A 13,779-nucleotide genomic window follows, 5' to 3' on the forward strand; every position below is an offset into this window, starting at 1 on the left:
TCTCACTTCATGTTACTGTAAAGTGCATTTTGCTAAAAAAAAAAAAATAATAATAATAATACTAAGTATTTTTCTATTTTAAAACCAAATAAAATGAGAACATAACAGAAGAACCAATGAGTTAGGTACATATTTAGTAATAAAGCACCTTAGCACGTTAGCTCCTAGCAGCATTTAAACACGATTTTTTAAAGACCGTGTGTCACAGCCACTACGTACGTTTTGCGCATCTTCTACGAATGAAATTTCGGTCTTTTATAATACATGCGTGATTTGTAACTCATAAGTGTTTCATGCGTTCTTTATGTGGGCAGATGTCTGTTTCGGCCTGCGGGTCTTTACGTGAATTCCGTTCTAAGCTGTTCAGAATTTTTGGTCAGTTAATAATTCTGCTGTTTGTGCGTATTTTACATAGTTTATACGCTATTATTAAGTAAATATAATGCAATTGTGAAAGATTTTTGCAAGATGCTTACAGAAATTTGTGGCTTTCCACGACCGTTGCACATTTGTCTAACAGACTGTTTTGACGATATTAACGTTAATTTACGTGTTCTTTGTGTGATTTATTCATACTTCTTCCATGGTTTTAAAGCGGTTCATTCTTGATAATACCACAACTTTTCTCACTTTTTCCACATATATTCATGTATGTGCTAAATGTACATAGTGGCTGTGTGACATGGCCTTGAGATCCATCAGAGGAAAACTAAACAAAAGCAGAAAAAAAACCTGAAGCTTCTGAAACTTTATCTTGATCTGTGGTTCTGTATCAAACCCACATGCAACAGCTGCAGTTAACTGTTGTAAGCATATAGCCAATGATTGTAGGTTATTATTAATTTAATCTCATTCCATCATTTTATTACTGCGAGTTGGCTTTTTTTTTTTTTTTAAATCACTATTCTTCTTTCTCTTTCGGCTGTTCCCATCAGGGGCATGAGTCACATGGTTAACTTGGGCTTGGGACCGGCACAGAAGCAGAGAAGGGAACAGGGAGCAGCCTGGATTCGAACCCTGGTTTCACGGACGAAGGCGCCGCAAACCAGCCCGAGCTAAACTGGCTCCACTAATAAATCACTACTCAATTATTTTAAATTTTAAACCTTAATAATGACTGAAACTAGTTTGAAGCTAGCAACTCTGGTTCCTAAAGCTGAAACTCAGAAAACTTAATAAGAACAACATTAAAGGCTCATTAACTTTTAATATAAACAAACATTATCAAGCTTTATATGCAAATAGACAATTCATACGTATAGTTTAAAAATTTTAAAGTAAAAAAAAAAAATTCGCTAATGCTAATACATTCGGCTATAATCCGACTGGAAAAGTCCGTTGGTCCGGATCGGGTCCTGAACCTCGCGTTTGGTCTGTATTCAGAGCGCTGTCTAGCGGGTGTTTCTGTTTCGAACCAGAGCTAGTAAAGAAAACCACTTAACTAAAGATCTCTTCAGTCATTGGCAGGAATTATGAGGGCGGGGCAAAGCAACGACAAAAGAATAATGGAAGTCCTTTGCTTTGCAGTCCTTGTCAGGACAGTTCACTTATTTAAACTTTATATTTCGCTGACCAGTTTTGAACGTCTGTATCAACATCAGGTACAACACTTTTTATTGCTCCTTTGATATGATAGAAGCGTGCTGTACGATGGTCACCGTGGAGACGACGGCTAAGAAGGTACGCTGATAGGTGTTTATGACAGAGATTGTCTGGAAAACAATGAGAAGCAGTGTGGATCACATTAAAAGCTGTTGTATTCAGCTTGCATTCGACCATGAATGAGTTGCTGTGTCTCATTGTTGCTCTGGTACTGGGTTTACATCCCATAATGCCTGGCTATGGTGGCCATTTTGGTCCAGTTGTTCCACTCAGAGCACGAATTGGAATCTCAGAGCGGACCAAAGGTCAGAAACGAACTGAGACCAACTCCAAAGACGGGTCAGAGAGCGGTTCCTGGTTCTGGACCAGGTCAGGTTCGTTCAAACTGAAAATTTGTTCTGGATTAAGGAGGGAAACGAACTCTGGTTGACTTTAAGTGAATCAGATGTGTCCAGTCTGAATCCAGCCTAAAATATCACACTAACGTTACTTTTGCAATTCTTTTCTTTCACTTTTACTCATTCTAATACATTCATTCATTCATTAATATGAGACACCAAACTGTTGCACAGAAGCAGCACTTCTATAAAACTATTGGCAGAATTTAACTAGAGTTCAATTTTAAGCATAGATTTTAAGCATTGCTGCCAACAGGGTTTGCTTAGCGCATAATTGTGAATTCCTGGAGTTTAAATATCAATCATCCCTACATGCAAGAGACTAAATAAATGCAGGACAGCTTATGTACAGAAATTAAGTCCTCTATTTAAAAAATTACTGCAACATCCAAACCTAAAAACAACAACAGCACCTTAAGTGAAGCAGAGCAGCTGCTGCAACTGATCAAAATGAGAAGATTGTTATTTGTTGAGTATTAAATAATAACTATTGAAAAAGTACTGCTGCAAAGATTACAAATTTTATAAGACTGCAACCTAAACTGAGTCTCAGTCTTTGCTTATCTACTGACCTCTGACCTCACAAGACTACTGAGCTGACATATTCAATTTTTAAATAAAACAACATAAACAGTGGCACAGTGGGTAGCGCTCTTGCCTCACATCAAGAAGGCCCCCGGTTGGGGGACCTGAACCAGAACTTTCTGTGTGGAGTTTGCATGTTCTCCCCCTGCATGCGTGGGTTCTCTCCGGGGTCTCTGGCTTCCTCCCACCGTCCAAAACATTCTTCATGGGTTAATTGGTTAATCTAAATTCTCCATAGGTGTGAGTGTGAATGGGTGTGTGACTGTGGCCCTGCGACAGACCGGGGAACCATCCAGGGTGTCCCCTGCCTTTGCCCACAAGTGGCGGGGATAGGCTCCAGCAGCCCAGTGACCCCGACAGGGACAAAACGGCAGAAGATGAAGATGATGTATAACATAAAAATATATGAATAAAAAGCATGTAACATGAATCATTTGCAAAACCTCTTACTGGCTGTATAGCTATACATATACACCAACCTGAAACAATTTTGCATGAACACACAAAGTTTGTAATCAGACAACAAAAGGCCCCTTTCAGTGCTGGAAGTCAGAGAGGAAGAAAAGGCCAAAAGGAAGTCAGGCTCCAGTAGTATCCTTTACTTCATGCAAATACTTTGAGGCCTCACCTATACAACAATAGCCGAGGTCTTTTTTTATGTTTGTGGTGTTGGTGGCACACTTCGCTGTTATCTACCAGGATGGCATTTAAATTAAAGACATATAGGTCACACATGGTTCAGTGACACTCACCCTGAGTCTTCTCCAGAAAAATGACCTTCGAGTCGGTGCTGAAGTTCTGCCCGGTCAAGATCATTTGCTGGCCGCCCAGGACGGAGCAGCTGTCCGTGTCCTGCTTCTCCACCATGGGAAGCTCATGTGCAGAGCGCTGGGCTGCGGTGACCAAGAGAAGATTTAAGCTGAGAGTCCACCAAAGTCGCTTTCTGTAGTGCCATTCTGAGCAAAGCCAAACTAATGTAGTGACGTAAGAAGGAACAGACTTCGCTGGACTAGATGACAAAATATCAACTGTACTTTTTTAAATTTCCTTGAAAAAAAAAAAGTCTAACACATTTTTATGTAGTCTATGGAGTATTAAGGCCACCCAAAAAAAAGCCTGATTCAAAATATCAAAGTCATAAATTTACGAGAAAGAACTTGTCAATTATTACTTTTTTCTCGCAAATTTCCTTAATAAGGATCGTTGGAAGAAAAAAAAAGCATTATTACGAGATTAAAGTGGAAGTGAACCTACAAGTGAACGCCATGTGCAGCAGCAGACCACTTGTAATATGAGTTTGGTCAGACTGTTGAATTTAAATAGGTGAGCTGAATGTTTCTTGATAAGGTTGGAAGCTCCTTTGTTTGATTTATGGTTTATTAATGTTTTATTCACTGATGGGTGGCTTGCAGGAACACTGCAGTGCCGTTGATGAAGCCATCGATATCCCTGCAGACAAGATCTCCTCCGAGTCTGGGTGATGCTTCAGTTCGAATCTTTAAAGTCATAATAAAAATAAATCTTTTTTTTTGTAACCTAGCCCTCATACTTCGCCGTAATTTAAAAAAACAAGTTACCTCTTAAAGTCAGTACTTCAGTTACAAACAAAAAAAATGTTAGCATCAGCCTGCACATACCTTTATTTGTGGAGTAAAAGCGAACGCTTTAACATGCGAGTCAATGAGAAATTGTGCTCTACTGAAACCACCCACTAGTGGCCATTTAAGGAATTGCAACCGTTAGTTTTTATGTGCTTGCTTTTAGGGATGGGCTGATACAATTTTCTACCGATAATGCCCCTGGAGCTATAGATACTGAAGTTTCTACACTAACACAAGGTTTAGATTTCCTTTTTGTTTCCATTTTAGAAATGCCAAACTTTTCTTTTACTGGACAATCACGTTGTACTTTGCCTTTTTAGCATAAAGCAATGGATCTCAGAGGACAAAGTATCACTTTAAAATTTCCATATAAACATATCTGTGAGCATTCAGAGCATTTTTTTGAATATTGAACATAACTGTAATCCATAAGCTCCACATTGCCAGAGATCTATTAGGAACAACATGTATCCCTATCAAAAATAATATACAGTGGTGGACAAAATTGTTGATACTCCTGTCTGGAGATTTCTATCCTTTTCTCATCTCTATGGGGAAAAAAATATTTCCCTTCCACAATGCTCACTGAAATGACTTGAAACGTTCAAAAGTAACAATAAATAAAAATTTTATTGAAAATTAAATAATCAAAATCAACATGCCATTTGGAGAAGACACCTGTCAAACCTGAGACAACTGGAGCAGTTTGCTCATGAGGAGTGGGCCAAAATACCTGTGGACAGGTGCAGAAGGCTCATTGACAAACACAGAAACCGTTTAATTGCAGTGAATGCGTCAAAAGGTTGTGCAACAAAATATTAAGTTATGGGTACCATCATTTTTGTCCAGCCCTATTTCATTAGTTTGTTTTTTTATATACTTCTGTTAATCAACAACTCAAAAGTCATGGCTGATTTGGATTGTTTAATTTTCAATAAATTTTAATTTATTGTTACTTTTGAACATTTCAAGTCATTTCAGTGAGCATTGTGGACTTTCTCTCTTTAACTGAGGGGTACCAACAATTTTGCCCTTAACTGTATGCCTGAAAACAGTCAATTACTGTCTATGACTGTAGACATAAGCTTCCCAATCTATTAGTAAACACACAAAGTGCTTCTAAAGAACGGTCAGAAGAACAGTCAGTATTTTTTTTTATATTGGACCGATACAGATAAACTCAAATTATGCCAATACTGGCCGATACTATACTGGCACCGATACATCGCCCATCCCTACTTGTTTCAATTCCTCAAACAAAAGTTGAGACCTGACAACAACAGGAACCTCTTTGGATTAAACAAATAAAAGAAAACTAAAAAAAGAAGAATCTTTAACTATTTTTCTAACCCTTTAACTGTCCAACCAAGACAAAAATAATCAAAAAAATATATAAATATATATTTTTGTTGCTGCCTATCGTTTTGGGGGATTAATGTTGCAGGATGAGTTTGCGGCGGCTGTAACACATCATCTGAGTCTGCCTGATCCAAAACAGACAAAGGACCTTCTTGTTTAAGGTGCGATTAAACTGGATGCTGTAATAACAGTGTGCACACAAACAGACTTTAGTACCATGCAGGCCTGCATCAGGAGGTCTCTCCGGACTCTGAACGCTTTGCTCCAAACTCATTTGACGGCTGGTTCCTTTTTGAAACTATAATCTTTTTTACCCCTTGTGCTATCTTGTGGGGTCAAAATGACCCCACCCTTACATTAACGTGTTCTCCCTACCATGACAAAGGTGGATAAAGGTGGAAAGATTTCATGTAATCCATGGACACCAGTGAAGATCACAAATCATTGAAGAAAAGAGGTTCAGAGCACTGTCTAGTGGGTCTAGATGACCCAACTCCCAATGGTAAAGTGCCTCCAAGGCACGTTACCATTGGGAGTGGGTTCATCTGGACCCCACAAGATAGCACAAGGGTTAAAACTATTCCTAAGTGTCAAAAGGTAGTCAGAAGAGGAAAAGAATGGACATGGAATGACAAAACAAGAAGGTAAAGGTTGGAAAAGCATATGATGAACACGCTTACAGCACTCAATGGGGTTGGAGGCCACTTGGAGAGAGACGTGTTGTCCTCCAGGCTGAGGTATGTGAACCCGAAACACAAGGCGAACCCGGGTGTTTTTCCGGCCCACGTCCGTCTCTCCTTTCCGCAGCTCGATGTCTGCGTTCCTGAGCTTCAGGATCCCAGCACAGTCGATTCTGCAAGAAGACGGAAAGACTGAGGGTCTGCACGCCGGCTTGATTGCCGCGTCAGCAAATGGCATCTCTGCTCTTTCCTCACAGTGCTCTCATGTTGTTCTTTGGCTCCAGTGGGATCTCCAGGATTTTGGTGCCGTGGAAGACCTTCTCGAAGCTGGTGGTGGTGACGGTTTTGCCGGTGATCCGGTGGACTTGGTAAAAAGCGTGAGGCTTGAGGACGCGCTCGTCTGCCGTACCGATGAAAATCTGGAGCCCTAGCGGATCCTTGCCTCTGTAGCCGTGCAGCTGCAGAAAGACGCAAACACGACTTTATTTTTTTTTTTTAAAGCTCTTGTTGCTACCTCTAAGAATCAAAAACAAAGCAAAAAAGTTAAGGAAATGCTTCAACCCTTATTTGATTATTTTCTAGGTGTTCATTCTGATGCATCCACTTGCAGACACATAGATCCATGAACGTCTATGTTTTCCTTGTCTGAGCTGAAATCTGGATCTAAACTGTTTGGCTGGATAGCTCTGATATTGCTCGCCAATTTTGTTTCACCGCTAAAGTTACGTTGGGGGTTAGTGGGCTGTAAGCTAGCGGAGAGGGGTGTAAACTGAAAGCTCTCAATAACAGGGAGGGGAGAGGGGGGGTGGGGTTGCTCCGGACCAACAGTCCAGCCCACAACTCAAAGGTGAACTTATTATGAACTACCGCCGCTATGCAGAGATTATGTTAAAAAAATGAATACAAAAGTAAGAATCATTGAAATAAATGGGCGATTTAATAAAATTGTTTTCTGGAAACTTTTTAAATCTCTTTTGAAAACTTCTGAGCCATTCCCCTCACCCCGACCTTTGCATTAGATCAGTCTTCATGTGAAAACAAGAAACACTCTGATAGTGAGACCACAAACTGACAACAAGAGCGAGGATGCTTTTAAGCTCAGCCAGTACTTTGTATTAAAAACTTGCAAAAGCCACAAAGTATCACTTTGCATCTAAAAGCAGTTTTCTTGTGAGCGTTGTGTTGAATAACCTTCACACGACGAGGCGCACATCACTTTCCATCTGCCTCACCTCCAACCATGCAACACATTCAAAATGGATTTTTTTTTTCTTTCTGTTCAGACGCCGGATCCCTGCTTCCTGAGTGGAACTCGCGATTCACAGCAGCTGCTCCGAGTGAGCCGTAACCACGGCAACACCAATGCCGGCCTCCTTCGTCCAGGTAGACGACACATGGAGGAGAAGGTGACGGCAAACACGGAGCAGCCTGTGCGAGCTGCGGTCCGGTTGCCATGGCAGCTGCAGGGAGCAGTGAGTCATGACAGAGGGCAACGTAGGAAAAGTAAAGTGGAGCGCACGAGGAGGAGAAAAAAAGCAGGGAGGGGGGGGGGGGGGGTGATGGAGGAGCGCAGCTGCGGCCGGCCAGGCCTGACCGTCTGATGGACCGGGCGGAGCGGGCAGAGCTGACCTCAGAGTGAGGCCCAAAAAATGGAAAGGGAGGGGGGCAAAGCTGACAAAGTCCCTACTATCACCAACAAAAACAGTATTGAGGCGTTGCCGCGGCAACGCAGAGAAAGGGAAGTTAGACCTATTTATGGACACCACGGCCAGCTGTGAACCTTGTTACAGCTAATTTGAACTGTTGCGTTTCACTTCCATGTTGTGACTTACACACGTAAAAGCTAATCCCCCCCCCCACCCCCACCCACCATCTACAATTACAACCGCAGGAACTATTATTCCAGGCATGTCTAGGATGCGCTCTGGTCCTCAAGTCAACTTTTTTATCCACACGGCAGAGAGTGGTTATGACCCGGAGGTGACGCCGCACAGCGACGGGCTATTTTAAGCGCCAAAGAAAACACAGGTGGGGGTGGGTGGTGGGGTGCTCACTGATCTGAGGTCAGGGTCGGCGGGCTCCTTGTGTCAAGTTTGTCTCTCTGAGGTTGTCGAACAAACCACACACATGTAGCACACACATGTACGTCTTCACACGGCTGCAGAACAGGCCCGGATTTATACAGCCCCACTATGAGGTGCAGATAGAAAGTGGTGTGCTGACAGTTTGGGGTGTCATATCCCTCCAACACCCTAAAATGCCCAGAAAACCATCCCATCCTCATATTATATTTGATATGTCTTATAAAGTTTAGGTTGAAAATTCTTCCTGACACTATCTTTTGCATTTACCGGTCTTGGGACAGGCAAAAGCAGTAAACTGGTTTGTTCCCTGTTGAGGCTGGATTTATGCTTTTTTTCTTTTTATGTCTGTCTATTTGTCCATCTGTCTGTCCGTCCGTCCATCCTTTTTATGTCTTCTATATTATTTTTTGTCATTTTTTTTCTTTTCTTCTCACAGCATTTAGAGGGGCATTGCCCACCCTTGCCCTTGTCTATATCCGGCCCTGCTGCAGAAACAGATTCATACCTGCACGACAGGATGGCTTCCGTTGGGGGCTTTGACCGCCCCCCTGCTCCCCTCGGTCTCGTAGTGAGCTCTGTGGTGGGGTTTGGGTTGCACCTCCATTTGCAGCTCGTACTGGTCGGTGCGACTCGGAAGGGGCCATTCCAGCGGGGGGAGAGAGGCCACGGGGATACTTTGACACAAAAAAAGATTCACATGATGAGGGGTATGAATGAAACAGGACATGGAGGAGGGGGTGGGCCCCGCTTAACTTACCTGCAGATGCTAGGGACCAAGGGTTTGGGCCAAATTTGGGGGATGACAAAGAAGGGCTCTGCTGGGGGTTTGGTTTTCCCGTCCTGATTGCATGATACCAAGTAGTTCCCGTCTCCGTGGTTCTCCTGATACAGAGTGTAAACTTGGTTGGATGTCTTGACTATTTTGGTGGGGACCAGACTCGGCTGACCGCAGCCAAAGCCATTCATGCCATCAGAGAGGCTGTTGTGGGTGTAATTGGCCCCTATGTTGGCATCCTCGTGACCCCTGTGTGGGGAGGGACTGCGGGAGCGGTGCCCGGGGACCAACGCCGGGTTCTTGTACATGTCGTAGGTGCGCTTCCCCTGCGGTGAGGTGGAGCGGGAGCCAGCCCTGGGGGAGGGCGAGCGCTGCCCCAAACAGCCGTCTTCGGTTTGGCTGGTGCGGGGGGAGGTGCCAGGTGAGGTGCGGGGGGAGCCAGTGTGGATGCTCTGCAGACGAGGGCAGAGGTCGCTGGGGTTCTGCCCGCCGCTGGGAGACACGCAGGGGGACGCCCAGGGGGAGTAGCTCTCGGAGTGCCAGCTGGTGGAGGAGTTGCTGCTGGCCGGACTCAAACACAGCGGCTCGCGGTAGGAGAGGGTGTCGTGGCCCGGGACGGTGAGGGTGGGTCTGGGGCTGATGTTCAGGTGCTGGTTCTGCAGGGAGTCCCTGCCATGGCTGTAGTGCTCGCGGGAGGGAGTGATTTCAATCCGGGGGCTCAGGGCCACGCTTGGTGGGCGAGTGCTGTCCAGGTAGTTTCTGGCCTCCTGCCCGTCAAATCCAGAAAGGACCCCCTCGGTCTGGTCGTTGTAGGAGGGGCTGTAGGACTTGATCCTGTACGGGGAGGACCCATCCAGGGGGAAGGACTGCTCAGACTCAGGACTGAGAACCTTGTGAGATCCCAGGTTAGGGTCATCTGGAGCAAAACAGCAGCAAATATTAACAAAGAAAAGTAACATTTGAAGCTAAAATTGCCACAAGTTTATTAAAAACACAAAAATCAGAACAGAAAATGAATTGGTATCATTTTGAATGAATAACTTAAACCAAAAGTGGGAATCAAAGTTGCGTTTTCTTCTCGCACATGGCTTCTAGTCTGAGCTCCATCAACACGCTGGCGCGCTCTGCTTCCTGCTTTCAGTGTTTTTTTCCCTCCACATGTTTACACCTCAGTGGCCATATGTCAAACGTTCGAATCCCACAGGGAGAGCAGGGGGGGGGGGGGGGGGGGGACTGTGCTGCCGTGCAGCCCCGAACGAACCTTGGTCTCCCGCGGGGAAGTCTCCGGCGCAGGGCGGCTCGTATTCAAACAAGTACTCGAAGCGCAGGTCGTCATCAGGGCAGTGGACCCCAGCGAGCTCTTCCTCCAGCTCCTTCCCGTCGTAAAAGGAGGTCATCTGCCCGGCTGCAAGCGCGGTTGAGGGTTCGAACGCGCGGTCTCTGTGTAAACCTGGTCGGGGAGAAGCGAGGCGCGCGCCGCTTCCTGTGTCAGTGCGCCGCGGTTCCTTCTAGACGAAGGCGGGTCTATTTACAAACGGAGCGCATCTGATCACGCCCCCCCCCCTCCCATTGAAACAACAAAGGAGGAGGGGGGGGGGGGGGGTTAAAGTGAAACAAACAGAGTGGGCCGAACGTGACAAACAGCTTGCTGCTGCCCCCGGGTGTCTGACGTGCCGCGCGACACCGCGGGGAGCCGCGCGACCTGTTTTATTTTTTTTTTCTCTCTCACTCCACCTGGGTGAGTGGCGCTGGGGGAGAGGCGGCTCGCGGGAACGCCGCTCTTCTCTGTTACGTCGCTCGGAGTTCCCTGCTCTGCCTGTTGACAGAAGCGGGTTCTCCTCATGGGTATCCCCGGATTTACGCACAGCGCTGCGCAAACACTGCGCTCCGGGAGCTACTCCCCTCACACCCACCGCGCCAAAGGAATGCGGACTGTGAGCAAAAACACGCCAGACACGAATATCAATTCCTGTCGAGTTATGTTGAAGGGTTTTTTTTTCCAGGTATTTGGACTCATTTCGACCTCCAAACTCTTAAAAAAACGCAAACTTTTTATTGACCAGGAAAACAGACTTCCATTTCTTATTTGGCGCAGCGCGTCACACACTTGATCCACGACAGTCCCGCATTTTGGCCACACACACGCATCATTGTAACATAGAAAAATCAAATGAGAAGATTACCAGATAATCACAACACTTCAGAAGTACCTTGATCCATCGACCTCATCATGTGGTACTGTGCTAGCCTCCAAGTCTCTCTGAACATCTGGAGAAGTGCGGGGGGGAAAGTAATCTTTGGAAGAAAAAAAAAGATGTAAAAATGAAAAACTAATTCTTTCTAACAAACATAACAGAGAAAATCTGTTAAGTTTAAACGATTAAAGAAAAGAAGTCGGAGAAAAGTTTGAGCTCTGCGCAAACTCCCTTCAGCCCCCAAAAACATGCGTCTGCATCAGCTCAGCCGCGGTTCTGGTATGAGGTCCCTCTTCCTCGAGCTCTATAAGGATTACTCGCATCAAGAGCGGCTTCCTTCCCCGCTCTGGGTGTTTATAATGGTCCAGCGCTGTAAAATAACGGGATTCCCTCAGTGTTTCCTCCTGTTTGTGCGCCTTTGCCATGGAAACCTGGAGCCGGTCCATGTCAGAGACTCAGGGCTTTCCTGCAAAGCCCCACTCTCAGGAATCCATGACGTCTCCGGCTCCTGCGCCAAAGCATTTCTGCGGCTTGTCTCAGACAGTAGCACACAAGAACTTCATTGTGGAGATGAAGAAACCACTGTAAGAGACAGAAGGGGGGAAGAAAACCACTTCTGGACATTGATTATCCCACATGTTCGAACTTTTGTTTCCCTTTTAAAATCCCTGACTAAAAATAAATAAATCCAACTAGGATTTGTAGTTTCTTTCGTGACAGAAGCGGATTCTAAAACTAAAACTTGATGAGTAAAGAAGAAAAAAAGCATAAAATTGTCTAAAATTAAAAATAGGAAGAAGACCTCCACAATAGGGACAGATCCCAGCTTCATAACCTGGCATGTTTTATAGTTTCTGAAATAGTTGGTTTGGAGCCAGCATTGTTTAGCAGTCTGAGTTCACAGACTTTGGCTTCAGGAACAAATGAATGAAAAGAAACAGAGAAGCCTAGAAAACAGCATCTGCAGGTTATTTCTTCAACCCAGTTCCTGGGTTGTTCATGTTGGGAATTTTGGGTTTCCTTTTGGACCAATACACAATTTTGGGTTATAGTGATTTCATTTAAACTCCATTTAGGTTTTATCCTGAGTTAAAATAATCCAAAAGTTTGTCTCTTTTATGCCTCGGAGTTGGGTTAAGAACAATTGAATCTGGATTATTTCAAACTACAGAGTTTGTAGTGTGTAGAAAGGCAGTGTAACACAACCACTGCGTACATTTATGAAATTGTGATTCATGCGTGATAAACGTAACTCATGAGTGTTTCTTGTGTTCATCATTTGTCGATGTGTGTAGTTGTCCGTCCAGGGTTTCAGCAGACGGGTCTTTAGGTGAGCTGTTCAAATGTTTTGGTCAGTTGGGAATTTTATGCAGTTGATGCGTATTTTAGGTAGTTTATGCGCCATTATTACATAAATCGCAATTGTGGTTGATTTTTGTGAGATGCGTCCACAAATTGGTGGCTTTTTTATGACCGTTCTACATATGTTCATGTATGTCCAAAAGAGATGGGTTGGTGGTGAATGAAACTGTTTTTTTTTTAAATGGCTCTTTGGAGTAAACAACATGAGCCGGTTCTTTTCCGGGAGCCGTGTTCTTTATTATTATTATTTTTAATTGGTTGAATGCTGTAAAGCTGTAAAGCATTCACCCTTTTGTTTTCCTGTTCCTCTTTATTTATCACGCTCATCTTCTGTCGTTTTTTGCCACTTAACTCCTACAATTTCTAACCTATTTTAACCCTTCAACTATTAAAATGTTCAGCTCTTTCATCTTATTCTTGCTATGTCCTTCAAATCCTTGAACCTTTCAAGATATTCCAGGTTTTTCCAGGATTTGTGCTCCATTTAAATACATGGAGAATCCTTGAAAATGTTAGCTTCTTTCAACCATTACAGCTTCAACATGCTTTTAGCCAGAGACAAACATTAAAATGCCTACAAGGCTTTGGATTTCAAAAGTTTTTATAAGTTTTGAAATCATTATGGGATGGCAACACGACCTATGGTTTGGCGGCCATTTTGTACCAAAATGTGTGGCGATTTTTGAACTCTTTCAATTTTTCACCTATTTTAACCATTCTGCTATTACAATGTTCAGCTCTTTTGACTTATTCCTTTCAGTTATGACTTTTGGTCCTTCAAATGTGTCCGAATTACCGCCCTAACCCCTAACTACTAAAACCCTATATAGTGCGGCACTATATAGTTCTCTATATAGTTCTCTGAATTTTCAAAGCGGACACCCGTGCTCACCAGTTTTCTCTTTCGGGTGTTTTCAAATGGCGCTTGGCACGGAAACAAAGTGGCGCATTACCGCCACCACCTGGTCTGGAGGGGAACTACTTCTATTTAACGCGGAGAATGACACACGTTTGTCAAATTAAAAAATATAATAAATATGAACATTTTATGAAGAGTATTTATGAATCTGCTGTGTTCTGATCATGGAAAATGTGGCTGATTTATAAATAATAAAATTACAAACACATTGGTGTAGAT

General features: G+C 43.9%; 1 protein-coding gene across 5 annotated transcripts in view; it reads right to left on the bottom strand.

The window, feature by feature from the left end:
- nfatc2a (nuclear factor of activated T cells 2a) overlaps positions 1-13,779 on the bottom strand; it is a 40,492-nt gene that overhangs the window by 14,253 nt on the left and 12,460 nt on the right. For 3 of the 5 annotated variants that reach the window (XM_078950210.1, XM_078950211.1, XM_020704897.3), the window contains 6 exons: positions 11,295-11,379; positions 9,067-10,000; positions 8,815-8,983; positions 6,481-6,683; positions 6,226-6,398; positions 3,338-3,478 (listed from right to left, as the gene is read on the bottom strand). In XM_078950210.1, coding sequence (XP_078806336.1) covers positions 3,338-3,478; positions 6,226-6,398; positions 6,481-6,683; positions 8,815-8,983; positions 9,067-10,000; positions 11,295-11,379 — 1,705 coding nt within the window. Of the gene's footprint in view, positions 1-3,337; positions 3,479-6,225; positions 6,399-6,480; positions 6,684-8,814; positions 8,984-9,066; positions 10,001-10,345; positions 10,767-11,294; positions 11,380-13,779 lie in introns of those variants that run through there. The other 2 variants (XM_004071026.5, XM_011477597.4) reach the window with 2 other exon arrangements.

The sequence above is a fragment of the Oryzias latipes genome, chromosome 7 (genome assembly GCF_053564925.1).
Source record: "Oryzias latipes strain Hd-rR chromosome 7, Olatipes_Hd-rR_3.1".
In the NCBI taxonomy this organism is placed as follows: Eukaryota; Metazoa; Chordata; class Actinopteri; order Beloniformes; family Adrianichthyidae; genus Oryzias; species Oryzias latipes.